General features: G+C 34.9%; 1 protein-coding gene across 3 annotated transcripts in view; it reads left to right on the forward strand.

Moving 5' to 3' along the window:
- Positions 1-27,185, forward strand: part of Esf1 (ESF1 nucleolar pre-rRNA processing protein) — a 72,353-nt gene extending 45,168 nt beyond the window's left edge. For all 3 annotated transcript variants that reach the window (XM_076848948.1, XM_076848947.1, XM_076848946.1), the window contains exons 10-14: positions 1,909-2,030; positions 3,303-3,390; positions 22,789-22,865; positions 24,694-24,840; positions 26,361-27,185. In XM_076848948.1, coding sequence (XP_076705063.1) covers positions 1,909-2,030; positions 3,303-3,390; positions 22,789-22,865; positions 24,694-24,840; positions 26,361-26,654 — 728 coding nt within the window. In that variant the 3' untranslated portion in view covers positions 26,655-27,185. The remainder of the gene's footprint in view (positions 1-1,908; positions 2,031-3,302; positions 3,391-22,788; positions 22,866-24,693; positions 24,841-26,360) is intronic.
- The last annotated feature ends 445 nt before the right edge of the window (positions 27,186-27,630 follow it).

Below are 27,630 nucleotides of genomic sequence, written 5' to 3' on the forward strand. Positions count from 1 at the left end.
GCTTAAAAGCCAAGGAAGGAAGGGACCTTAGAGAGCATCCATTCCAGCTGTTTCAGACTTCATTTTGTTTTTAGGTTTATGTGGTGCCAGGAATCGAGCCCAGTGCCTCATGCATGCCAGGCAAGCGCTCTACCACTGAGCCACACCCCAGCCCCCTTACGAGATATTTTGAGGGAGAAAAAAAGTGCATTGGGAGGGAGGGATTGCATACTTCTGATATATACCAGCCTCATTTTGCATACAGGGAACCTGAGGCCCAAACTAGAGTCGGGTGAGAAGGGTTGGGTCAGCCTCAGGACTGACCAATCTTGGAAGACCTCAATATTGCCAGAGTAAAATAAATGTAACTCCTCTGCTGTCCCCTTTGATAATAGATTTTTTTGGGGGGGAGGGTAGAATTTTTGGAGGACATGGGTGGCGTAGGGTGGGACTTCATATATTTAAATGACAGGATCCATTTTTTAAAATAAATAAAATAATTTGAAATGTTCCTTTCAAGAGAGATATGGTCAATCCACATCATCTTCTAGATACATTCTAAATCCTGTGAAATCCAAAGAATATTATATAATTCTCTTTTTTGCTGATATTTATAAAGAGCCTAAAAACATTTAATAACTTATCTACCAACACACAGCTAGGAAACTGCATAGCTGGAAATTCATCTCCTGATTATCCTCCATATGATTGGTCTACAAAATAAAGAAATGTATAAAACATCTAGAAACATGAACCAAGAACAGCAGAATATAGGAACTAGATTGTTATAAAATACAAGAACAAATTCTAGAATATGGAGTTGATGGTCCTTTTTATCTTAACCATGGGGCTTTCCAGAGTACTTGAAGGGAAATTGTCATAATTCTTTGCTTCCGGGGTATAGTTGGGATTGGTTTTCTAATCAATTTTAGTTAGTCACATGTAGTTTCCAGGAATACAGGCTCACATTTGAGTAACAGAAGCAAGTAAAGATAATTTTATTCAATTAATTAGTAGTCATTTCCTGAGATTTTGCTTCAAATTTTTTATTTATTGCCAAACTATTATAACAGATTCAGCATATATATATATTTCTTCACTTATAGATCTAAACTATAGCTAGATCAAAATACTAAATACCATGGCACATAGCCATGTATTGTTTTCTTCAGAAATAATTTTTCAATATCAAAACTGAAGTCACTGATGGAAAAATATTTTTAACTTTAAGAAATTTGATAGACTCTTCTATATACAGAAAACTTGCAGAGTTGGAAAGGATCTGTTGCAGTCATCAAGTTCAGTACAGAGCACCAAGTATAGAACACACTGGATACACAATAAATGTATTTTGAATTTGTGGATGAAATGAGTCCAGACTTAGTCCAATAAAGGGAAAAAGGAAAAGTACAAGATAACCTGAAAGTTTGCACTAAATGGAATCAAATAGAATGGCTGCTTAAAGTCTTGAGTGACTACTTCGTTGACCACTTAAAGATCTACTTGAAAAAAATCTTCCCATACACTGAGAGCTTAATCACTTGGAGAGTTATTCCATTTAGAAGAAATTTTAATGCCTAACTAATTTTAAAGGAAGTTTTAGAAAAGAAGAGAGGTACCATATTAATGGGGGTAGGGCTGCTCAAAACAACTTAGAGAAATAAAGGTTGAACCTAAAAAAAGGGGGGTTTCCTTAGTGGTTTGACTTTTTGTTGAATTTGTTGATTTCTTTTGATTCCATCATTAGATTTATTAAGGTTATTAGGAAAGTTTGTTGGCTCCCTGTCATTTTGTGATCTTCAGGTACTATACATGTTCATTGTTGCATATTATCTTGTTACTCTGTTAAATATGCATAACTTACATTTGCTTTGTTTTTATATTCTTTTAAATAATTTTAAACTAACTTATTTGGATTTTTTTCCTTAGGCCTTAAAGAAAGTGCAGAAGAAATGGTCAAAAACAAATTGGAAGGAAAGGATAAACTGACCCCTTGGGAACAATTTTTAGAGAAGAAGAAAGAGAAGAAAAGATTGAAAAAGAAACAGAAGGTATCAGTGATAATCATGATCAAATATTTATTGAATACCAACTCTGTACCACATGGCACCAGTTCTTGGTATCCATTATCTCAAACTAGCTACCCACTGGAGTAGACCATGTTGTCACTCCAATTTTAAGAATGAAGAGGCACAATTGCACCAGGTTAAGATTGCAACAGGCCTCATAATGTTGTACAGTACAGAGCCACTGCAAATACTGCACTCTAACTAAACAATGTATTTGATTTAGGTAGCATATAAATGTGAACATCAAATACATTGTTTAGTTAATATCTAGATATAAAACAGAAAGATTCCATTCTGTGGGGCTGTTTTGTTTGTTTGGTTGGTTTGGTCTGAATCAGACCAACTAACAATTGAACCCAGGGTGCTTTACCATTAAGCTATATCTCTAGCACATTTTTTAAAATTGAGTTTGTATTGTTTGAAAATTTTTTTTTCTCTTCCACCTTTTTGTATTGGTGCATTGTGGTTACACACAACGATTGTATTTGTTGTTACATATTTATTGTTACATATTCACACAAGCACACAACATAACAATATATCTCCCCTTTCCCTTTTCTCACCTCATTCCCTTGTCTTCTCCTACCGCCTGGTCAGTGTTTGTAGAAATGGATAGCAAAATGAAGCTATGGGGTAAAAGCCCTGCCCCCATTGATATGGTACCTCTCTTCTTTTCTAAAACTTCCTTTAAAATTAGTTAGGCATTAAAATTTCTTTTAAATGGATTAACTCTCCAAGTGATTAAGCTCTTAGTTTATGGGAAGCTTTTCAAGTAGATCTTTTAAGTGGTCAATGAAGTAGTCACTCAGACTTTAAGCAGTCATTCTGTTTGATTCCGTGTAGTGCAAACTTTCAGGTTATTTTATACTTTTACTTTTTCCCTTTCTGGACTAAGTCTAGACTCATTTCAAAGTTAAAAATATTTTTCCATCAGTGACTTCAGTTTTGATACCGAAAAATTATTTCTGAAGAAACCAATACATGGCTATGTGCCATGGTATTCAGCATTTTGATCTAGCTATAGTTTAGATCTATAAGTAAAGAAATATATGAGTATATATATTGCTAGATATGTGTTACAATCCTCCTACTTAAGCTTCTGGAGTAGCTGAAATTCAAGCATGTGCCACCACATCCAGCTAAAAGCTTAATTTTAGATTAAACTACTTGATACAAAAGAAATATGTATAATTTTTCTCCGTATACATAGTTCTTATAAAAAGGTAATTGTGTATTTTTACATTCAACTTTAAGACTCTTGCTGAAGAAACCAGTGATGATGAACTTCCCCCTGATGTTGATTTGAATGACCCGTACTTTGCTGAAGAAGTTAAAAGATTAGGTAAGCCCAGTCTAAATTTGTAGTATTCATTTGGAATCTAAAGAAAAGGATGACATGTGTGGAAACAATGTAAACTGATGATTCTTTTTAAATTGCTAGAATTTGGATGGCTCTCTCTGGCTTATAAGCAATTCCATCCTGTGAGGTCCAACCATTGATCATATTGGGAAGGGTCAACGTAAAGAATGATTGCATCATAGGAGATTTTTGATAATGTGGTTAACTTAAACATTTTAATGGGGATTTCTTTCTAGGAATTATCCTGATAGCCAGTCAAATGCACTCTATAAAATGAAAGGGAAATAGAGGAATAGTCATCTTCTTGTGCTTTGGCTACATTTTTATAATACATCCACTCTAGGTCTCTCACTACAGAGACTATGAAGAATTAAAAGTATGAAATGAATTTGTGTTGATCTATATATACTTTTTAAAGTTTATATATGCAATTATGGTATAACAACTTTTTCTGTTCAGTAAACATCTGTGTTTCATTTTATATCTTTTATATTTATCATGCTTGATTATAGGTAAGAGCCAGCTTTTTTCTTCCCTTTTTGTTTCAAACCCTAAACTACCTGGTATCTCATTTCCAGTATCCAAAGAGCCTTGTTTCCATTGCAAATGCACCACTCATTCTTTTTATTCTTACCTGTTAGTATATGTCAATGTGTTTGGTAAAGTTTAGGCCATACTTGAACAAGTCAGTACAGAGACACTGAAAATAAATATTTTCCATTTATTGTCATGCATTTTGCCTTCCCCTAATTTTTATACCACACACATGAATCCCAAAAGGCTCACTTTTGCAACAACTCCAAGCTGGCATTGTAAAGAGAAGGATTTTATGAAGTTCCCCTGTTTCTTGTCCTATTGACCAGTGGGCCAGAATAGTTCTCAACAAGAAAGTCAAAATTGCCTAAAATTATTTCCTGGTTGTTATAGCCTTTTAGCACTGACATTTTATTGAAGAAAAAGAGATTGAGATGAAAAAAGTCTGTTATAGGATGTGAGATGCTTGGGAATTGGAAAGGGAAGTGGAAACTTAGCATATTACTCTTTTTAACATACCTTTGCCGTCATTTCTAGATGATGAGGGATTTTAGCCTTATCCTGTGGCTAAAACAAAGTTTATAATGGAGAAATGTGAAGCATTTAGTTTCCTTGTTCTCTGTCCAAAGTGCTTCATTTGGCATGTAAAATCTGGTCAAATTGCAGAAGTCCTGATAGGATTCAAAGAGTAAGTTAAAAAGTTTGATTTCTTGGGGTAGCCAGTTTTCTGGAATCAGCGCGCGCGCGTGCACACACACACACACATATAAAGTGTTTTTCTGTGTTTATTCGTTGTATCAGGAAATATTTTGGTTGCCTACCAGATGCTGGGCATTCTGCTAGGTTAGAGAGAAATACCAATAAAAATAATTGCAAAATTGTAATCTCTCAAGGAGTCTATTTTTAACACATGTTTGATTTTTACATAGAAAAGTTTTCATACTATGAAAATTCAGTAAATGTTTTAAAAGAAATAGAGTAATATAGAGAATATACGTAGGAGGAAAAGGGGAAAGAGGGGTTTACAGAGGATAGGCAAAATGGCCTCTCTCGGGTGATGATGATATTTGAGCTGAGTACTGTAGAATGAGGAGTAAGGCATAACTGGGGAAAGAGCATTGCAAAGGAGGGAAAAGTGGAAGTGAGAAAGAAAACAGGTTAAAAAAAGGCATTGGTGAAAACTTGGAGACCTCTTTTGCAGAGGGATCTAAACAAAAGATGATGATGGTTTAGACTGGATGCCACTAATAGAACTGGAAGGAAAAAAGAGATTGGGCTTTAGATTTATTTTGAAAATAGACTTGCTAATGTATTTGAATAAGGAAGAAACTTAGCCTAACTCTGGGGTTTTAGATTTGAGTTTCTGGGAGAAGACCAGATACTTACTGAGTTAGGAATGTAGGAAAAGTATGTTTGGGTGGGAAGTAAAGTAAATAGATCTATTTTGGGCAAAATCACTTTGAGATGTCAAGTAGATATTCAAAGGTGTAAGGTTAACATTTAGCCATGAGTATGAGAAATCAGAGCTATCAGAGTACAAATATATACTTGTGAATCAGTAGCATGTAAATGGTACTTGAAACATTGGTACTGGAAATAGAAAGCGTTGATAAGAAGATTCGCCTATGGTCAGGTGAAACCTTCAAAAACGACTATTACTCAGTCATTCTGGAGGAAGTATTACCTGAAAAGTAGGGAAAAGCTTAAGAACTTGAGAAGGAACATCTGTGAATTAGGAAAAAATTATCACAGGCCTCTTGTAAACCAAGAGTGGAGAAAAAATGCATAAAAGGAGAGAGATGATAATGTCATGTGCCAGTATTCATACAGAGAAGTGTCCTATAGAAACCATTGAGGTATAGAGAACATTGGGTCATCTTAAAGGTAGTTTCAGTAGGTTAATAGTAAAGTACAAGTGAGTGTTGAGGAAGTAGAGATTGAGAGTGAAGAACGTTTTCCAGGAGTTATATTATAAAGTAGTAGCTGAATATGGGTAAATAAAAATTAAGTTTTGGTTTGGTTGGGTTTGGTGTTTATTGTTTGTTTTTTTAGATACAAACTTTGAAGACTTGCTTTAATCCTTTTCGGGTTGCTCTAATAGAGAATATACAGAAACTAGGGGAGATAAATGCACAGGTGAAGTCCTTGAGAAGGCAAGGATAGAATCGGGAGCATATTTGGAGGGATTTGACTTTGAAGGAGTCAGGATGCCTTCTTCCTATAAGGAGAGAAGACAAGTAAATACTAATGCAGATACATATATATGGGGTCAGGAAGATGAGGGATTTTCATGGTTGGTTAGGATTTATCCTATTTGTTTATTCATTTACAAAGGTACAGATAATGTGAGTGGGCGTGTAAGGTAGGGGCCCAAGAAACAGATCATTCTGGGAAGAGTTATTGCCCAAGACTGTTGATTAAATGAACTATCATTAAATGAATAACACTTAAAGGAAATGTTTTGGTCAGGGGCTAAGAATGAAGAAAGATGGGTCATATAAATCTGAAGGTCAGTCCAAATGCAAAACCATAGAATGTGCAACAAGGGCAGCAATAGGGAAAGCCAGCTGAAGAAGAGAACCAGCTAAGCCACACAGGTTGGTTTACAAAAGGAATATGTCCCTTTTGTTTTATTGATTCTGGGAATTGAACTCAGGGTGTCACTCATACTAGGTGCATACTTTACCACTGAGCTACACCCTAGCCCTTTCTTCTTTTTTTTTCTTTTTAATTAACTCTTTGATTTTTTGACAGCTAAGTTACTCAGGCTGGCCTCAAACTTGATATCCTTCTTCCACAGTCTCTTTAGTAGCCAGGATTACCAGTGTGTGCCACAGCATCCAGCAGAAGATGTCCCTTTTGAATAATGCCAAATTATAAAAAATCTATAAACACTCATTCATTTGTGTATCCATCCAGTAAACCAATAATTATTGAGTATTAAAATCATCCAGTCTTTTCCCATTACTTTCAGTAAAGTTATTTACAGAAAGTCATGCATCACATAATGATGTTTTAGTCAACAACAGACCACATATAGGGTGGTGGTCTCATAAGATTATATAACCTAATTACATAGTAATCATCTTGGTTTGGATAAGTACATTCTGTGATATTCACATAACAATGTCACTAACAATGTAACCATGAGCCTTGTCATTAAGCAATTTATGTCTGTATAGGAAAATAATGTCATCTTTTCTCATACTATATATTTTAATCTGACTACCGAAGGTAAAAGTGGGCTTTAAAGAAATTGTATTAGATATATATCATGTATATGCACAAAGAGATGGATTTAATGAGAAATTTTTACTCAGTTCTAATTTTTTTCTGCCCATGTTTGGGTTGGGTTAGGAGCCAGCATACTATAGATCTTCTATAATTGTTTCTTTATTTTTTTCCCCTAAACTTCAAACTTGATATCAAGTCAGAGTTTTGAAAATATAATGTACTTCTATGATAATTAAGTTTCTTTTTTCTTTTCGAAATGAAACATGGAAGGAAATTACTTCTTGTTTTGCTAATTACTTAAATTATTCCTCCCCCCTTTTTTTCTGGTGCCAGGAATTTCACACATACCAGGCAAGTGCTCTATCACTAAGCTATACCCGACCCTTAATTTCATAAACTATTTAATAACATTTGGTTTTTGAAAAAGTAGAACTGAAATAAAACAAATCAGTATTAAAATATTTCCTTTGTTTTGACATTTTTAGATATTTAATGTCATCATAAGAATATAATGATGTACATGCATTTAATTCATTTCATCAGTATGCTGAGTGCTTACAATGTATTGCTTGTATGTTGTTCTGCAGTTTACAAAAAGTTTTATTTTATATTCTGTCATCTGATTCATATTTCAGTCCTGCTTTATAGATGAATAAACAGAATCTCAAAAAAACAGTTGAATTGCTCAAGGGCCATGTGGTAGCTGGTAGTATCTGAATCTGAGCATGCTTCTGCAAGTACATAAATGAAGAAGAGAAATTGCTTGATTTTTTTAAGCAAAGCCAGAATGTATCACCCTAGAAGATAAACAGACTGCTAAGGGGAAGTATCCTTTTTTTTTTTTTTTTTTTTGACACAGTACCTTTATTTTATTTATGTGGTGCTGAGGATCGAACCCAGGGCCTCGCATATTCTAGGCGCATGTTTCACTGCTGAACCACAACCCCAGCCCAAGATGTGCCCTCTTAATATGACCTTGTTAGAAGTGCAGAAAGGATCTCTATACATTATTTCAACTAAACGGTTCAGTCTAGCACACAGTAAATTTTTGTGAGCAAAAAAAAATTTCATCACACTAAAATTGGATATCATTTTTAGCCTTGACAATCTTGGAATTTTTTTTTTTTTTTTTCTGGTCCCTTCCCTTGCTGCGATCTTCCTTTCATGTTATTTTTATAACTTTTCACCAGGTTGTTATAAAATCCAAAACACTTCATTGTGGGCTCTTTGAAATTATGTTCTGCAGCTGTATGTGAAAATCTTTATCTCCTTTATGTATTAATCATATGCAGCCTGGTTTTTCACCCTGCCACACAGTGATCTTCTGCATATGGCGCATGTCCATTCATTTTAGAAGGCACTCTTGAGAACACAGGAGCAGAGGAGATGGAGTTCAGGCCCTAAGAAAGTAGAAACTTGATACTTACATATTAAAATGCATACACAAAGAGAAAAGGTTAAAATCATTCCTTGAAAAACATTTCAGGTAGGAATAATTAAGATTTAGGGAGAAAGGATACATACAATAAATATTTCTTCTTAGACGTACAAAACAAATCCCTTAGTAGCATTAAGATGAACCTGGCAGCACTTTTATGCTGGAATGTTCTCTCATCTGGGCATGCCCACAGACAGGTCTGCATGAGTACAGTACACACTTAATAAACATGAAGCAGTTTCTAAAGTCTTGACATTAGGCTTTCCTTATCTTACTATCCTCCCTTAGCTATAGTTATTCAGCCACCATTATGTGTTCTGTGACTTTAATATCATTATTTCACAACAAAAATGCATTTTAAATTGAAAAGGCTATTACAGGGAGAATGACATTTGATAGCCAAGTAATGTTGTAGTGATTATCAGTAGAGAGCCTGAGCCATAATGATTGGGTTTGAGTCAGATTCCTTCACTTGATGGGCATATCCCTGTAATCCCAGTGACTTAAGGCTAAGGCAGGAAGATGGCAAGGTTGAGGCTAACCTCAGCAATTTAGTAAGACCCTTAGCAAGATCCTAGACCAAAAATTAAAAAAAAAAAAAAAGATTCTTTCACTCACAAAACCTGAAACAAATCACTTAACCTCTGTATGCCTCAGTTTCCTCATCCACAAAATAAGGATTATAATAAATAATAAAATCTCATAGAGTTGTGAAAATTAACATATATGTATATATATGTGTGTGTGTATTTTATATATATAATATATATATATATATATATAATATATAGAGAGAGAGAGAGAGAGAGAGAGAGAGTGTGTGTGTGTGTGTGTGTGTGTGTGTGTAAATAGAACAGTATGTGTGTGTGTAAATAGAACAGTACTACTGCCTGCCTGGCACATAGTAAGCACAATATAAGTGTTGTTACCACTTATAGAGATTGTTGGTTTCTCTACAATGGAAGGCAGAGCACAGTTTATTCAAAGAAGACTATGTTCAGCAGTTTAGATAGGACCATACCATTCAAGAGTAACATAACATGGCTTTGTAGATAATGAACCTTCCCTTCCAACTCTTCAGACTGGAAGAGATTGATTTTTCATACATCCAGAACATTCCAGCATAAAAGTGCTGCCAGGCTCATCTTAATGGAGCACCCTGACTCCAACTCCCTTTGAACCCTACCACTAACACAGACATACAAGTGAAAAGAAAAAAAAAAAAATCACAATATCAGCATGATCATCAAAGAATCCAAGACATTTATGTATAGTAAGAATATAATGAAAATAATAGCAAGCACCTATATAGCACCAGGTGCCAGACATTAACTACATTTTTCCAATTTACTGCCATTAAATCCTTACTAAACCCTTAAAAGGTAACTGCCATTATTAAAATCTCATTTTATAGAAAAGGGACAGGCACAAAACTGCTATCGCTAGAATGTGGGAGTTTCAGAATTGAAATGAAGCCAACTTCTCCAAAGCCAGGTGTCCTTAACTGTTGCACTTTTTTTATTACCTTTTATTCAGAATGATAGCATCTTGTGGGCTAAAAGTTTGAGTCAGAAGTGCAAGTCATCATTGATAATTCCAGTAAAAATATTTGCAGTAAATTATTTATATCTGTTTCATTCCTGAATTGCTAATTCTTAATTAATGTAATTTACTTAAATAATTTGGTTTCAATGCTGCAGGATTTCTAGAAGTTCTTGGAAGTATATTCCTTTTTTTTTCCCCCCTCTTCCCTGCATTGAGGATTGAACCCAGGGCTCCACACATGCTAGACAAATGCTCTACCATTGAATTACTAAATCTACAAATATATTTTTATAGTTTTATTCTGTGGACCAAAGAAATCTCAAGTAGGCAGTTGAAATAAATGTTTGGAATTGAGAGGAATTAGAGCTAGAAATAAAAAATTAAAAATTAACAACATAGAGATGTTTTAAGTAACCAGACTGGATGAAAGAATGTTAAGAGTTGCATAAGTAAACTATAGATCTGAGGACTAAGCCCTAAGGTCGTACAATATTTACAGGTCAAGAACATATGGAAGAACTCATAAAGGAACCCCAAGAATATGGTGAAGGAGGAGGAAAGAGAGGGAAGTGACCCAGAGGCCAGGTGAAAATAATGTGTCAAGAAATAGTGGTTGGGGTCTGGGATTGTGGCTCAGTGGCAGAGCACTTGCCTCAAATGTATGAGGCACTGGGTTCAATCCTTAGCACCACATAAAAATAAATAAATAAAATAAAGGTATTGTGTCGATCTACAACTGAAAAATTATTTTAAAAAGAAGAAAGAAAAGAAAAGAAATAGTGGTTGGTTTTTAAGTTGAAAGATCCATGAGGTTTGTGTGCCAGTGTGAATAATTTAATAGAGAGGGGAAGAGAAAAGGGGATTAATTACTAGAATGGGGTCTGAAGTGACAAGAAGAGATAAGATCCATTTACAGACAGGGGATTGACTTATATTAGAACAATACAGTTCATTCATGCAAGTAATAATAATCAAAACACAATGATTACTCTGTACCAGGCTCTGTTCTAAGCACTCTACTCATTTTAATAATGTAATGCTCCTAATAGTCTTGTGTGGTTGGTAACAGTTATCATCTTTGTTTTGGATGACTATTTTGAACTACCGAGAAGTTGAACAGTGATACTAGGTTTCTTACGCTTGCATTCTAGCTCTAAAACACATGGTCCTGCACAATAGAGTTTTCCTGTGGCAACCTCTGAAAGTTCACTTTTTATTGCTTCTTTTTTTTTTTTTTAGCAAAAATAGGAAATAAGGTTATGAGTGTGCTCAGGGTAGGAGTGGTGTGAGTTTTGGATATGAACTTCCTTTCTCTCTAATCTTACCGTCTATCCCCATCACCCTATCTCCACAGAGCCTCACAAACCTTCCTGCTACATCTTTGTCATTCTCTTCTCTTGAATACTCTTCAAGTGTCTTACCTCCTCATTTTATCCAGGTCATTATTTATATGTCACCTTTTTGAAGAGGGCTTCCTTAATCACCCTAACTAAACCAGCTTCCTTATTCAGTCTCCAAACTTTTTCTCCTTTACCTACATCCTCCCTACTAGAAACTAAACTTGATGAAACAGGTTTGACTGTCTTGTTTACTGCTTATAGCAACAGCACCTAAAGTAGTGCTTATAACATAACAGGTACTCAGTTAATATTTGTGAGATAGAAAAAATAATTTTCTTCTGTTCATTGACAGTTTCCTTTTATCTCTTAATTACCTGTTTTAAGTGTTAATGTGCTTTTTATTGGTTCTTCTAACATAACAATAGGATTCATAATTACAAAAGCATGGAATATAATTTGTTCTAATTCAATCCCCAGTACTTCCCTTTTCCTCTCCTCTCCCCATTTCCTTCCCTACTTTCTGCTATTTACTTACAATTTTATTTTTTTATCCCCCCCCCCCATTTTGGATTAGCTTCCACGTATCAGAAAATATTCAATCTTTGACATTTTAATTCTGGCTCATTTTACTTAGTATCATAATCTCCAGTTCCATCCCACTTATCAGCAAATGCCATAAAGCCATTTTTTCTTTTTTCAGACTTTAAGTATTAATATTCTTAACATGATATCTTTATGTTGGAAAAAAAAGTGGTGTCATAGTACTAGCAACCATTTATTTTTTTATTCTAATTTGTTATGTATTTCATATTACACATATAGAGCACAATTTTTCATATCTCTGGATGAACTCAAAGTAGAGTCACACCATTTGTGTATTCATATGTATACTTAATAGCTGCCATCTGACTTGAGTGAAATCTTAGGGTCATGATGTCCATCTCATTCCACCATCTTTTCTACCCCCATGCCCCCTTCCCTTCATCCCCTTTGCCCTATCTAAAGTTTCTCCATTCCTCCCATGCTTCCCACCCCCCATCCCCATTATGGATTAGCATCCTCATATTAGTGAGAACATTCAGCATTTTTTTTTTTTTTTTTTGGAATTGACTTACTTCACTTAGCATAATATTCTTCAACTCCATCCATTTACCTGCAAATGCCATGATTTTTTTTTCTCTTTTAATGCTGAGTAACATTCCATTGTGTATATATACTACAGTTTCTTTATCCATTCATCTACTATAGTGCATCTAGGTTGGTTCTGCAATTTTGCTACTGTGAATTATGCTGCTATAAACATTGATGTGGCTGTATCCTTGTAGAATGCTGCTTTTAAGTCCTTTGGATATAAATGGAGGAGTGGAATAGCTGGGTCAAATGGTGGTTCCATTCCCAGTTTTCCAAGGAATCTCCATATTGGCTGCACCAATTTGCAGTCCAATCAAGCAATGTATGAGTGTGCCTTTTTCCCCACATCCTCACAAACACTTATTATTGTTTTTATTCTTAATAGTTGCCTTCTGACTTGAGTGAAATCTTAAAGAGTAGCTTTGATTTGCATTTCTCTAATTGCTAGAGATGTTGAACATTTTTTCATATATTTGTTGATTGACTGTATATCTTCTTCTGCAAAGTGTCTGTTCAGTTTCTTGACCCATTTATTGATTGGGTTATTTGTTTTTTTGCTGTTAAGATTTTTGAGGGGGGCTGGGGATGTGGCTCAAGCGGTGGCATGCTCGTCTGGCATGCGTGCAGCCCGGGTTCGATCCTCGGCACCACATACAGGGATGTTGTGTCAGCCGAAAACTAAAAAATGAATATTGGAGTTCTCTCTCTCTCTCTCTCTTAAAAAAAAAAAAAAAAAAAAAAAAAAAAAGATTTTGTGAGGTTTTTGTATGTCATGGAGATTAGTGCTCTATTTGATGTGCTTGCGGTAAAAATATGTTCCCATTCTGTAGGCTCTCTGTTCACTTCATTGATTGTTTCTTTTGCTGAGAAGCTTTTTAGTTTGAATTTGTCCCATTTGTTGATTCTTGATTTTATTTTTTGTGCTATAGGAGTCTTATTAAAGAAGTTGGGGCCTAATCTAACATGATGCAGATTTGAGCCTACTTTTTCTTCTATTAGGCGCAGGGTCTCTGGTTTAATTCCTAGGTCCTTGATCCACTTTGAGTTGAGTTTTGTGCATGGTGAGAGATAGGGGTTTAATTTTATTTTTTGCATATGGATTTCCAGTTTTCCCAGCATCATTTGTTGAAGAGTGCTTTCGTCTAATATGAGATAACTGTAATTATGTGGGTTAGTTTCTGAGTCCTCTATTCTGTACCATTGGTCTACAGGTATATTTTGGTTCCAATACCATGATCTCTTTGTTTCTATTGCTCCGTAGTGTAGTTTAAGGTCTGGGCAACCATTTATTTTTAATATGAAAATTTATAAACAGAAAAATTGAAAGTTAACAGTAAAGATCATTTTCTCACAATTGTTATCATTTTGCCTTTTGTTTTACCTATATATTTTTATCATGTTTCATAAAGCTATATAACAAAAAGATATTAAACACTGATAGCATCTAATGTTTGAATTTTCAGTTACACTGGTGACATAGCTTTTTTTTCAAACTCAAATTCAGTCAGGGTTCATACAATACTTTTATTTTTATCTTTTTAGTTGATTATAGTTTTAAAGACCCATGTGCTTTTTTCCTTTATAACATTTGCTTTTCAAAAGCCCAGGCTAGAGATCATTTGGAAGGCCTCACGTTCTAGTTTTTCTAATAGTTTCCTGTCCCTCTATCCTCTGTATTTGTAGTAAGCTAAAAGTTAGACTAGTTATTTGGTTAGTTTTATATTGAATATTTTTGGCAGGAGTATATCCTAGGCAATACTTTATCTTTAATTCATATCACATCAGTGAGCAATGAATGTCAGATGTTCCAAAGACCACTTGATGAAGTGGCACAGTACCCACCAGGGATCTTAGGCTTTGCTAGGCAAACTCAAAGGACTCAAATGTGTCACACTTGGCACCCACAGGGATTCAGGCCAGAAGGCACATCAGGGCAGCATTGCATGTTTCTCTCTAGTGCAAGTCTTAACAGCAGTCAATTCAGTAGAATAGCTCAGACATAGGGAAAGGAGACAGAATATTCAATAGTCATCTCTATAATGTCCCAAATAGGAACTGATTTCTTTTCTTTTTCTTTAATTTTTATTGTTCGTTGTTCAAAACATTACATAGTTCTTGACGTATCATATTTCACACTTTGATTCAAGTGGGTTATGAACACCCATTTTTACCCCGTATATAGATTGCAGCATCACATCGGTTACACATCCACTGATTTACATATTGCCATACTAGTGTCTGTTGTATTCTGCTGCCTTTCCTATCCTCTACTATCCCCGCTTCCCTCCCCTCCCCTCCCCTCTTCTCTCTCTACCCCATCTACTGTAATTCATTTCTCCCCCTTGTTTTTTTTTTCCCTTTCCCCTCACTTCTTCTTGTATGTAATTTTGTATAACCCTGAGGGTCTCCTTCCATTTCCATGCAATTTCTCTTCTCTCTCCCTTTCCTTCCCACCTCTCATCCCTGTTTAATGTTAATCTTCTTCTCATGCTCTTCCTCCCTACTCTGTTCTTAGTTACTCTCCTTATATCAAAGAAGACATTTGGCATTTGTTTTTTAGGGATTGGCTAACTTCACTTAGCATAATCTGCTCTAATGCCATCCATTTCCCTGCAAATTCTATGATTTTGTCATTTTTTAATGCAGAGTAATACTCCATTGTGTATAAATGCCACATTTTTTTTATCCATTCGTCTATTGAAGGGCATCTAGGTTGGTTCCACAGTCTTGCTATTGTGAATTGTGCTGCTATGAACATGGATGTAGCAGTGTCCCTGTAGTATGCTCTTTTTAGGTCTTTTGGGAATAGACCGAGAAGGGGAATAGCTGGGTCAAATGGTGGTTCCATTCCCAGCTTTCCAAGAAATCTCCATACTGCTTTCCAAATTGGCCGCACCGATTTGCAGTCCCACCAGCAGTGTACAAGTGTACCCTTTTCCCCACATCCTCTGTATTTATTTGACTTCATAATGGCTGCCAATCTTGCTGGAGTGAGATGGTATCTTAGGGTGGTTTTGATTTGCATTTCTCTGACTGCTAGAGATGGTGAGCATTTTTTCATGTACTTGTTGATTGATTGTATGTCCTCCTCTGAGAAGTGTCTGTTCAGGTCTTTGGCCCATTTGTTGATTGGGTTATTTGTTTCTTATTGTTTAAGTTTTTGAGTTCTTTGTATACTCTGGATATTAGGACTCTATCTGAAGTGTGAGGAATAAAAATTTGTTCCCAGGATGTAGGCTCCCTGTTTACCTCTCTTATTGTTTCTCTTGCTGAGAAAAAAACTTTTTAGTGTAAGTAAGTCCCATTTGTTGATTCTTGTTATTAACTCTTGTGCTATGGGTGTCCTATTAAGGAATTTGGAACCCGACCCCACAATATGCAGATCAGAGCCACCTTTTTCTTCTATCAGATGCAGAATCTCTGATTTGATATCAAGGTCCTTGATCTATTTTGAGTTAACTTTTGTGCATGGCGAGAGGAGGGGATTCAGTTTCATTTTGTTGCATATGGATTTCCAGTTTTCCCAGCACCATTTGTTAAGATGCTATCCTTCCTCCATTGCATGCTTTTAGCCCCTTTATCAAATATAAGATAGTTGTAATTTTGTGGCTTGGTTTCTGTGTCCTCTATTCTATACCATTGGTCCACCCGCCTGTTTTGGTACCAGTACCATGCTGTTTTTGTTACTATTGCTTTGTAGTACAGTTTGAAATCTGGTATCGCTACACCTCCTGATTCACACTTCCTGCTTAGAATTGCTTTTCCTATTCTGGGTCTTTTATTTTTCCATATGAATTTCATGATTGCTTTATCTTTTTCCACAAGAAATGCCGTTGGGATTTTGATTGGCATTGCATTGAACCTATAGAGAACTTTTGGTAATATCGCCATTTTGATGATGTTAGTTCTGCCTATCCATGAACAGGGTATATTTTTCCATCTTCTAAGATCTTCTTCTATTTCTCTCTTTAGGGTTCTGTAGTTTTCATTGTATAAATCTTTCACCTCTTTTGTTAGGTTGATTCCCAAGTATTTTTTTTTTTTGAGGATTTTGTGAATGGAATTGTTTTCCTCATTTCCAGTTCAGAAGATTTGTCGCTGATATACAGGAATGCCTTTGATTTATGCGTGTTTATTTTATATCCTGCCATTTTGCTGAATTCATTTATTAGCGCTAATAGTTTCTTTGTAGACCCTGCTAGGTATAGGATCATGTCATCTGCAAATAGTGATAATTTAAGTTCTTCTTTTCCTATTTTTATGCCTTTAATTTCTTTCGTCTGTCTAATTGCTCTGGCCAGTGTTTCGAGAACTATGTTGAACAGAAGTGGTGAGAGAGGGCATCCCTGTCTTGTTCCAGATTTTAGAGGGAATGCCTTCAATTTTTCTCCGTTCAGAATGATGCTAGCCTAAGGCTTAGCATAGATAGCTTTTACAATATTGAGGTATGTTCCTGTTATCCCTAGTTTTTTTAGAGTTTTGAACATGAAGGGATGTTGTACTTTGTTCAGTGCTTTTTCTGCATCTATCGAGATGATCATATGGTTCTTATCTTTAAGTCTATTGATGTGGTGAATAACATTTTTGCTTTCCGTATATTGAACCAGCCTTGCATCCCAGGGATGAATCCTACTTGATCATGGTGCACAATTTTTTTGATATGTTTTTGTATCCAATTTGCCAGAATTTTCTTGAGGATTTTTGCATCTAAATTCATTAGAGATATTGGTCTGTAGTTTTCTTTCTTTGAAGTGTCTTTGTCTGGTTTAGGAATCAGGGTGATGTTGGCCTCCTAGAATGAATTTGGAAGTTCTTCCTCTTTCTCTGTTTCCTGGAATAGCTTGAAAAGTATTGGTATTAGTTCTTCTTTAAAGGTTTTGTAAAACTCTGCTGTATACCCATCCGGTCCTGTGCTTTTCTTAGTTGGTAGTCTTTTAATGGCTTCTTCTATTTCCTCGATTGATATTGATCTGTTTAGGTTGTCTATATCCTCCTGACTCAATCTGGGTAGATCATATGACTTAAGAAATTTATCGATGCCTTCACTATCTTCTATTTTATTGGAATATAAGGATTCAAAATAATTTCTAATTATCTTCTGTATTTCTGAAGTGTCTGTTGTGATATTGCCTTTTTCATCCCGTATGCTAGTAATTTGAGTTCTCTCTCTTCTTCTCTTCGTTAGCATATGGCTAAAGGTCTGTCGATCTTATTTATTTTTTCAAAGAACCAACTTTTAGTTTTGTCAATTTTTTCAATTGTTTCTTTTGTTTCGATTTCATTAATTTCAGCTCTGATTTTAATTATTTCTTGCCTTCTACTTCTTTTGCTGTTGTTTTGCTCTTCTTTTTCTAGGATTTTGAGATGAAGTATGAGGTCATTTATTTGTTGGTTTTTTCTTTTTTCAAGGAATGAACTCCAAGCAATGAATTTTCCTCTTAGAACTGCTTTCAATGTGTCCCATACATTCCAATATGTTGTGTCTGTGTTTTCATTTATCTCTAAGAATTTTTCAAATTTCCTCCTTGATGTCTTCTGTAACCTATTGTTCATTCTCCAAGTGATGCATGATTTTTCCTTCCTTCTTTTGTCGTTGATTTTCAGTTTCATTCCATTATGATCAGATAAGATGCATGGTATTATCTCTACTCCTTTATACTGTCTAAGAGTTGCCCTGTGACATAATATGTGATCTATTTTTGAGAAGGATCCATGTGCTTCTGAGAAAAAAGTGTAACTGCTTGATGTTGGGTGGTATATTCTACATATGTCAATTAAGTCTAGGTTATTAATTGTGTTATTGAGTTCTATAGTTTCTTTATTCAACTTTTGTTTGGAAGATCTGTCCAGTGGTGAGAGAGGTGTGTTGAAGTCTCCCATAATTATTGTATGGTGGTCTATTAGACTCTTGAACTTGAGAAGAGTTTGTTTGATGAACATAGCTGCACCATTGTTTGGGGCATATATATTTATGATTGTTATGTCTTGTTGGTGTATGGTTCCCTTGAGCAGTATGTAGTGTCCCTCTTTATTCCTTTTGATTAACTTTGACTTGAAATCTATTTTATTTGATATGAGTATGGACATTCCTGCTTGTTTCCGAAGTCCATATGAGTCATATGATTTTTCCCAACCTTTCACATTCAGTCTATGTATGTCTTTTCCTATCAAATGCGTCTCCTGTAGGCAGCATATTATTGGGTCTTTTTTTGTGATCCATTCTACTAACCTATGTCTCTTAATTGGTGAGTTTAAGCCATTAACATTTAGGGTTATTATTGAGATATGGGTTGTTCTTCCAGCCATATTTGTTTATTTATGTTACTTAACATGGTTTGTTTTTCCTCTTTGATTATTTTTCCCCCCTTTACTGTACTACCTCCCACTGTTGGTTTTCATTGTTATTTTCCATTTCCTCTTCCTCTAATGTTTTGCCGAGGATGTTTTGAAGAGATGGTTTTCTAGCTGCAAATTCTTTTAACTTTTGTTTATCGTGGAAGGTTTTAATTTCATCTTCCATCCTGAAGCTTAATTTCGCTGGATACACAATTCTTGGTTGGAAATATGTTATTCCAGGATCTTCTAGCTTTCAGAGTCTGTGTTGAAAGATCAGCTGTTATCCTGATAGGTTTACCCCTAATTGTAATCTTCTTCCTTTCTCTTGTAGCTTTTAAAATTCTCTCCTTATTCTGTATGTTGGGCATCTTCATTATTATGTGTCTAGGTGTGGATTTTTTGATTTTGCACATTCGGCGTCCTGTAGGCTTCTAGGATTTGGGATTCTGTCTTATTCTTCAATTCTGGGAAGTTTTCTCGTATTATTTCATTGAACAGATTGCTCATTCCTTTAGTTTGGACCTCTATACCTTCCTGTATCCCAGTGACTCTTAAGTTTGGTCTTTTTATGTTATCCCATATTTCTTGGATGTTCTGCTCATGGTTTCTTAACAGTCTTGCTGAGCTGTCTGTGTTCTTTTGAAGTTGAAATACTTTGTCTTCATTGTCTGATATTCTATCTTCTAAGTGTTCTACTCTGCTGGTAGTATTCTCAATTGAGTTTTTAAGTTGGTTTATTGCTTCCTGCATTTCTAGGATTTCTGTTTGTTTGTTTTTTATAACCTCTATCTCCCTGTATAATTGATCTTTTGCTTCTTGGATTTGTTTATGTAATTCATTGTCGAAGTGATCTTTCATTGTCTGATTTTGCTGTCTAATGTCTTCCTTGAGACTCCAGATCATCTGAAGCATGTATATCCTGAATTCTTTATCTGACATTCCATCTGCTGCAGCTATTACCTCTTCTAACGTTGAAATGAGCTGCATTGCTTGTGGTCCTTTCTTTCCTTGTCTTTTCATACTGCTTGCGTTTCTTTCTGCTTGGTGAAACTGTTGTGTTATTGAATTTTCCCCCTATATATGTAAATTGTTCTTGTATAGTTGCAAAATCTCCCTCACAGGCGCAGGCGGCGGCTCTGCCCCTCCGGGGGCCACTGGGCCTGTTCTGCTGGTGGGTCGCAGGTCTGCCTACCTTGCAGGCGTGGGCGGCGGCTCTCACTGATTTCTTTTCAACAGCTTCAACAACACATGACTTCTAGATCTTTGCATATCAGACTTTATACCAGTTATAAGAGTTACTGTGGGCTGGGTTTGTGGCTCAGTGCTAGATCGCTTGCCTAGCATGTGTGAGACACTGGGTTCAATTCTCCAAATAAATGAATAAAGGTCCATCAATAACTAATAAAAAATTTTAAAAAAAGTGTCACTGTATCCACGAAAGCCAAGAGCATTGAGAGACCTAAATCAGGAGCCACTTTTACCACACATAGTTTTGCCCAGTAATACAGCCAGAAAATTATCTGAAGATCATATTTGTCTCTAGAGAAAGCAAAAGGGTTTTGTTAAACTTAACAGAGACCATCAAATTGTCATAAAGTTAAGTTCTTTTCATTTTACAAGTGACTTTCTAGGTGTGGTATTAAAGAGTTTATATATTCAAATTGCTTGGTTTCCCCCTTGTCCTTCCCCACACTTCTTGATTTCTTCAGTGTTTTTATGCGAAGAAAATATTTCTTGTGTTTATGACCAAGTAGCTGTTCCCTGTTCTATAGGGTTTTTTGTGTAGGTGTGAGTGTTTAATGTCTAACTTCTAAATACACCTACATTTTATTTTCCTGTATATCATGAGGTAAGACTATAACCTATAATTTTTTCCAAAATAAAACAAATTGTCCAGCACCCATTGTTGAATAATCTCTTCTTTTTTCATTGAAAAGTACAAAGAATATTGTTCTGTTGTCTTCCTTACATAGAATAGGAATGTTTTGGTTATTTTACTTCTTTTTTGTTTGTTTATTTGTTGATTATGAAGGAGGAGGATTGAACCCAGGGCCTTGCTCTTGCTAGGCAGAACTCTTTCACTAAGCTATACCCCCAACCCTATTTCACTTTTTAGTATATTTTATCACAATTTGTCTTAATATTTAAGTCTATCTTAATAATATTTGTAAAGATTTCCTTGAATGGAATTTTATTTAGAATTTCCTTAAATTTTTTTTTATCATTAATGAATATTGAATTTTATCAAATGCTTATTCTGCATCTGTTGAAATTATTTGGTTTTTCTTTTTTGCTGATATTGTAAGTTATATATTACTTGAAGAGGAAATTTCTTCTTTATCATGTTGTCACCTTATCCAGGAACATTGTATTTATTCTATCCATATTGATATCCTTCTTTCATTGTTTTCTTCTTTAGTTTTCACACATTTTAAAATTTTGTATTAATGCATTATAGTTATACATAATACTGGGGTTCATTTTGGTATGATTATATAAACATGGAATTTGATTTGCTTCAATTCAGTTACCAGTACTTTTCCTCTCCTTCTCCCTCCCCCCATTCCCATTTCACTATTTTACTGATCTTTCTTCTATTTTATTTATAGTTTTTTAAAATTAGTACCTTATCTGTTTTTTTTCTGATAAATGGATGCTAATGCACAATGGATAAGGGGATGAAGGAGTTTTGGACTGTAAAAAGAGGAGTGAGGGGAGGGGAGGGGGAATGGAATTGGGAAGGACAATGGAATGACACAGACACAGACATTGTTACCCTGTATACATGTATGATTATACTACTGGTGTGACTCTACACCATGTTCAGCCAGAGAAAGGAAAAGTTGTGCCCCATTTGTATACAGTGTATCGAAATGCATTCTACTGTCATGTATAACTAATTAGAACAAATATAAAAACTTTTTTTAATCTTGTTTAAACTAAAAGAAAGAAACAAAAAAAATTAGTACATTATAGATATACATATAGGTGAAATTCACTGTGCTGTATTCATATATATACATAGGATATTTTGGTCAGTTTCATTCCACCGTTCTTCTCCTTTCCTATTCTTCTACTCTCCCCATCATCCCCCTTATACTCCACTGATCTTCCTTCTGTTTTTGTGGGATTCCTTCCTGCCCCTTCTTTATTCTCCTTATTTTTGTCTAGCTTCCATATGTAAGAGAAACCATTAGACCTTTGACTTTCTAGGTCTAGCTTATTTCACTCAGCATAATGTTCTCCAGTTTCGTCCACTTACCAGAAAATGCCATAATTTCATTCTTCTTTATGGCTAAGTAAAACTCCTTGTGTGTATATATCACATATCTCTCTCTCTTCATCTGTTGACAGGCACCTGGTTTGGTTCCATAGCTTGGCTTTTGTTAATTGAACTACTCTAATCATTGATGTGACTGCATCCCTATAGTATGCTGATTTTAGATGTTTTGGATAAACCCCAAGGAGTGGGTTAACTGAGTCATGTGGGGTTTCTTTGTTGTTTGTTTGTTTGTTTGTTTGAGGAATCACCATACTGCTTTTAAGAGTAGTTGTACTAATTTGAGTCCCACCAACAGTGGATAAGTGTACGTTTTCCCCCCCTCGTTTCTTGATAATTGTCATTCTGACTGGAATGAGGTGAAATCTCAGGTAGTTTGAATTTGCATTTCCCTGATTGCTAGAGATGTTGAACATTTTTTTATATATTTGTTGATTATATGTATTTCTTCTTTGAGAAGGTGACATATTGATTTTTAAAATTACTCCTAGATATTTTGCATTTTTATTCATAGCATAAACAGATTATTGTTTTTGTGCCAGGTATAAAGAAAAAATCAGTGAAATCTGCAAAAGATGGTACATCTCTGGAGGAAGAAACTGAAATAGAAAGACAAAAGGTAAAATGTGGTCATTGTTACATGCTTAGTAGATATTTGAAATGTGCAATTTAATTGAAGTTGTTCATGTGAATTTTTATTGTTCCTAATTTTAAAAATAAATTATTTTAGTGATGAAATTTATACATAAATTTTATGTAATTATATTTTAGTAGTATCCCAGCAGCTTGGGAGGCTGAGTCAGGAGGATCACAAGTTCAAAGCCAGCTGCAGCACTTTGGCAAGACCTATCTCAAAATAAAAATTAAGGGGCTGGGATTGTGGCTCTGTGGTAGAGTGCTTGCCTAGAATGTAGGAGGCACTGAGTTCAATTCTTATTCAATTCTCAGCACTGCATATACATAAATAAAGGTCCACTGACAACTAAAAGGAAGAAAATTAAAAATGAAATAAAAATTGAAAAGGGCTGAGGATGTGGCTTAGTGGTTAAGCATCCCTGGGTTTAATCCCTGATAACAAATAAATAAATAAAGTCTTTGCCAAATGTATTTCAACTAGTATAATGCCTAAAGCTCAGAGTATATCCCTTTATAATTAAGAGAAAATATTCTCATTATTAAAAATTTTTACTATAACTAGGAAATTTTTACTATTGAAACCTAAAAATATTACTGTTAGCTTTAATTTAATCTGAATCCACCCTGTAACACAGACTTTGCTATTATGACTTGTGGAATGCTAATTTCTGTTTATATAAGTCTTCATCGAAACTGCAGTGGATCTTATGCTTCAGTGACTCCAAAGGTCCATAGCTTATGTATTCTTTGCTGAGGAAGGAATTAGAACCAACATGCCCCTGTGACTGGTGTTCACATCATTGTCTACAAGTGAGTCACAGGTTACCAAAATGCTGTATCTAAATGCATTTTTGTATTTTCTGTTCATTGCATATAAGTAATACTCATAAGATTATTTAAAGAGAAACAAAGCAGGCTGGATTGTAGCTCAGTGGTAGGTAGCTACATGCCTAGCATGTGTGAGGCACTGGGTTCAATTCTCAGTACCTCATAAATAAGATTAAGGTCCATCAACAAGTAAAATAAATAAATAAGTAAAAATTTTTAAAAACTAAAAAGAAATGAAAATCTTTGTGGAAAATGGCTCTGAAAAGAATTCACCTGTAAGTGCCAGTGACAGAAATGAAGGAAGTCAGAGCAATCCAAAGTGGAAATATAGGAAGATTTGCAAAGGTCAGGGAGCATACTCTATTTTCTCTAGTATATGAAATTGTTTACTTGATTTTTGGTGGGTGGGGGCACTGAGTATTGAACTCACAGGTTCTTTATCACTGAGCCACATCCTTAGCTGAAGCTAGCCTCAAATTGGCAATCCTCCTGCCTCAAGGATTGCAGGTGTGTGCCTCCATGGCTGATTTGTTTGATTCTTTTCATTTTTTCAAAAACTTAATACCATGTTTGATAAATGTGTGTGTGTGTGTGTGTGTGTGTCTGGTGAAAACAGACATACTAGATTTCAGAAGAAAATGTTAAGATTCTACCCTCAAAAACAGTGTCAGTGTTGAAAAAGTAAAGGCAACAGAAGCAAAAAAAATTCTCCTTGTTGTTAAAGTGCACATCTGGAAACTACAGTTTGCATCACAAAATAGTTTTAGTGTCTTTTGGTAGATTTAGTGTTATTGCTTGAAAAGAGCGAGCTATCATGTCTCTCCCCACCCTGTGGCTGATGGTTCATATCATTGTCTGTGAGTAAGCCAGAATGTTGATGAGGTTTTCTATTCTATATTCATAGTATATAAATAATTGTCTTTAAATAACAGTGATGAAAGAAACCCACTTTTTTACATTTGAACTTTTTCTTCTCTCCACAGGCTGAAATGGCTTTGCTCATGATGGATGAGGAGGAGGACAGCAAGAAACACTTCAATTATAACAAGATTGTGGAGCACCAGAATCTTAGCAAAAAGAAGAAAAAGCAACTTATGAAAAAGAAGGAATTAGTAGAAGATGACTTTGAGGTAACCAAGAATACAAGTTATTAGCTTCTTAAAGGTAGAATTGAATCTAAACTGTGGAGGTAGAAATTAAGTGTAGTCAAAGTTATCCTTAATAATGTCTTGAGAAGGGCTCATGATGGAGCCAAAGCTACAAGCTAACATAGGTCATCCCCAGTGTAAATCAAATCACTCTTTCTTTGGTTAATAAGCAGTAGGTGAAATAGTTGACTTAGTTTTGGTAGCCATGTTGTGTCTAAAAAATATGTAGCTTTTATTGTTAAACCCACACTCAGGGATGCTCATGCTGGGAAAGGCTTGCTTCATTAAGCCCAGCAGAGGAATAACAGATTCATGTCACACTGGGTTACACTCTGGCTGTGTATAGTGCCAGCACAGTAGCCCATGCTTTTTTAATTATTGTTCTCTTATTTCCATCACTCCTTCTTTTTCCTCTTTGCTGAGTACATAATCCTAATGGCCACAGAGTCCTTATGCATGACTTTGAGCCCTCTACAGAAAACTTACAAACAGCCAATAAGATTAACTATTTAAAGATTTCCAACAATTAACATAGAAGAAAAGACCCAGAAGATAGAGAAATTTTAAAGAATGAGGGTAGTATATAGATAACTTCTGATTAACATGAAGAAGGACTTGGAGGCCTCTTGAGGCTCCAATTTGTATGAGTCAGTTTTACATTTGTTTCACTGAAGTTGTTGGTGAATTGATTTTCTAATGAAAAAAAAAAAAAACAAGTAATGATTTGTAGTCAAATCTCCTATAATAAGAGCTGCCTTTACACATTAATAATCATGCATTAAAATATTTTTCATGAGATTTTCTTTGTTGTTTTTGGTATCACATCTGACCTTACTGTGATTCATCTTCGAGTAGATTCATGTTTCTCTTTCTGGTCACCCTTATTCCTGGCAATACTCAAAAGCCTGGCTGAAGTGAAGAATATACTCTTAAATGTGGAACTGTAATGTTTTTATAGAAAGGTGGAAGATAAATTTGAGGCTTGTATCTTACTAGATCTTTGTCTTGGGGTGAATTCCTTCCCATCAAGGTTGTTAAATCTTGATTCATGAGTCATCTTCAGTAGCTACTTTATCTTGACACCAAGTTAAAAATTTCTTCAAAGGTACTCAGAGTGTAATAATTTTGTAGAAAACTCAGCAGGAGACATCCTGATTGGCTAATTGATGCTGGCCAGAAATCTATTTCATGATGTAAACAAGGGGTATCATTCCTATAGTCAAAGTAGTCATTGTAGTCATTGTAGTTTAAAGCCAGTATATGGACCACTATAGTTCAAATAGATTGTCCTAATGCAATAAGAATGACAAGCCCTTCACCTTATGGCCCAAAGGTAGGCCTTAAAACGTCACTGAAATTCTTATAATAAATCAGTGCAAAATGCTCAGATGTGTATTTTATGTGACCAACAACACGCTACCTTTCTAAATTTGGCCTCATGTCTGGGCCTTTGTTTACTAATTTTTATTTTACTTATTTATTTATTTCTTTTGAATTTGCAGGTAAATGTTAGTGATGCACGGTTTCAGGCAATGTATACTTCCCACTTGTTCAATTTGGATCCTTCAGACCCTAACTTCAAGAAAACAAAAGCTATGGAAAAAATTCTTGAGGAGAAAGCCCGGCAGAGAGAACAAAAAGAAGAACTCACTCAGGCTTTAATAAAGAGAAAAGAGAGTGAGTTTGAAAAGACATCACAAAAGAAGTCTATTGATCCTGCCTTATCAATGCTGGTTAAATCTGTAAAAAACAAAACAGAACAGTTTCAAGCAAGAAAAAAACAAAAAGTCAAATGATGATCTTGTTTCTTTTTGGATAGAGATGTATACAGAAACAGAATGAATACTGAGAAACTGCTTTTCAAGAATATGAAAACTTTTTCTGACCATACTAAAATTTTTCTCTGTACATAATTATTGTACCTAATTGTGGATGGCAGATTTGTACCAGTATTCCCAAAGATTAATCTTAATTAAATTACCTGAATTATAGGATTTATAACAATTTTATATTTTATGAAGTTCAGTTCCTACTAATAGAAAGTTACTCTAAGTTAGTTAGTTTCTTTTTAAAAGACTTTACAATTCTGTGTAAAAACAAAGTGATATCTACTCTTAAGTCCATGTCACAGGTTAGTGACAATTTGAAAATAAGGATATGTAATAATACATTTATTTCTGTGAAAGCAGGAGGCAAATTTAGATAGCTACTAAAATTATTTATTTTCTAGCTATAAAGGATGGAAGCCAAGAGCTTTATTGTTTGTCATGCTTAGTAGTTTGTTTATGGAATTAATTTATAAATAAAAGCACAAAATATTTTTATTATTTTGCATAGAACTGATTTGTTTCACTTTATGTACCTCAAGTAAACTGCTTTCTGGAAAAAAAATATCTGAAAATGTGGCTTTATCTCTTTTTAAGAGGACAACTCCATGAAAAGGCAGTTCCAAATTTTCATTGCTCATAATTGCTTTTGAAATGTTCGTGAGGTCTACAGTGGTTTTTCTATTTGTAGCAGCAGAAAATTCTTCTGTCTGTCCTTCAGATTTTTGGAATGCTTTATAAGGGTGGATATGCTGCTATAGAGTTTAAGGAAAACTTAATTCTTTTTAAAATTAAAATAAAACATACCTTCAAGGCCTTAATAATCTTGGATCTCATCTGGGCTAAGTTTTATAAATTATTAACTGACCACTTGAACAAGAAAATTAGATGTGCTATATAAGTAAGTGGAAATAAAACCAAAATAGTCACTTGGAGCAAATTATAA

The sequence above is a fragment of the Callospermophilus lateralis genome, chromosome 3 (assembly GCF_048772815.1).
Source record: "Callospermophilus lateralis isolate mCalLat2 chromosome 3, mCalLat2.hap1, whole genome shotgun sequence".
NCBI lineage: Eukaryota > Metazoa > Chordata > Mammalia > Rodentia > Sciuridae > Callospermophilus > Callospermophilus lateralis.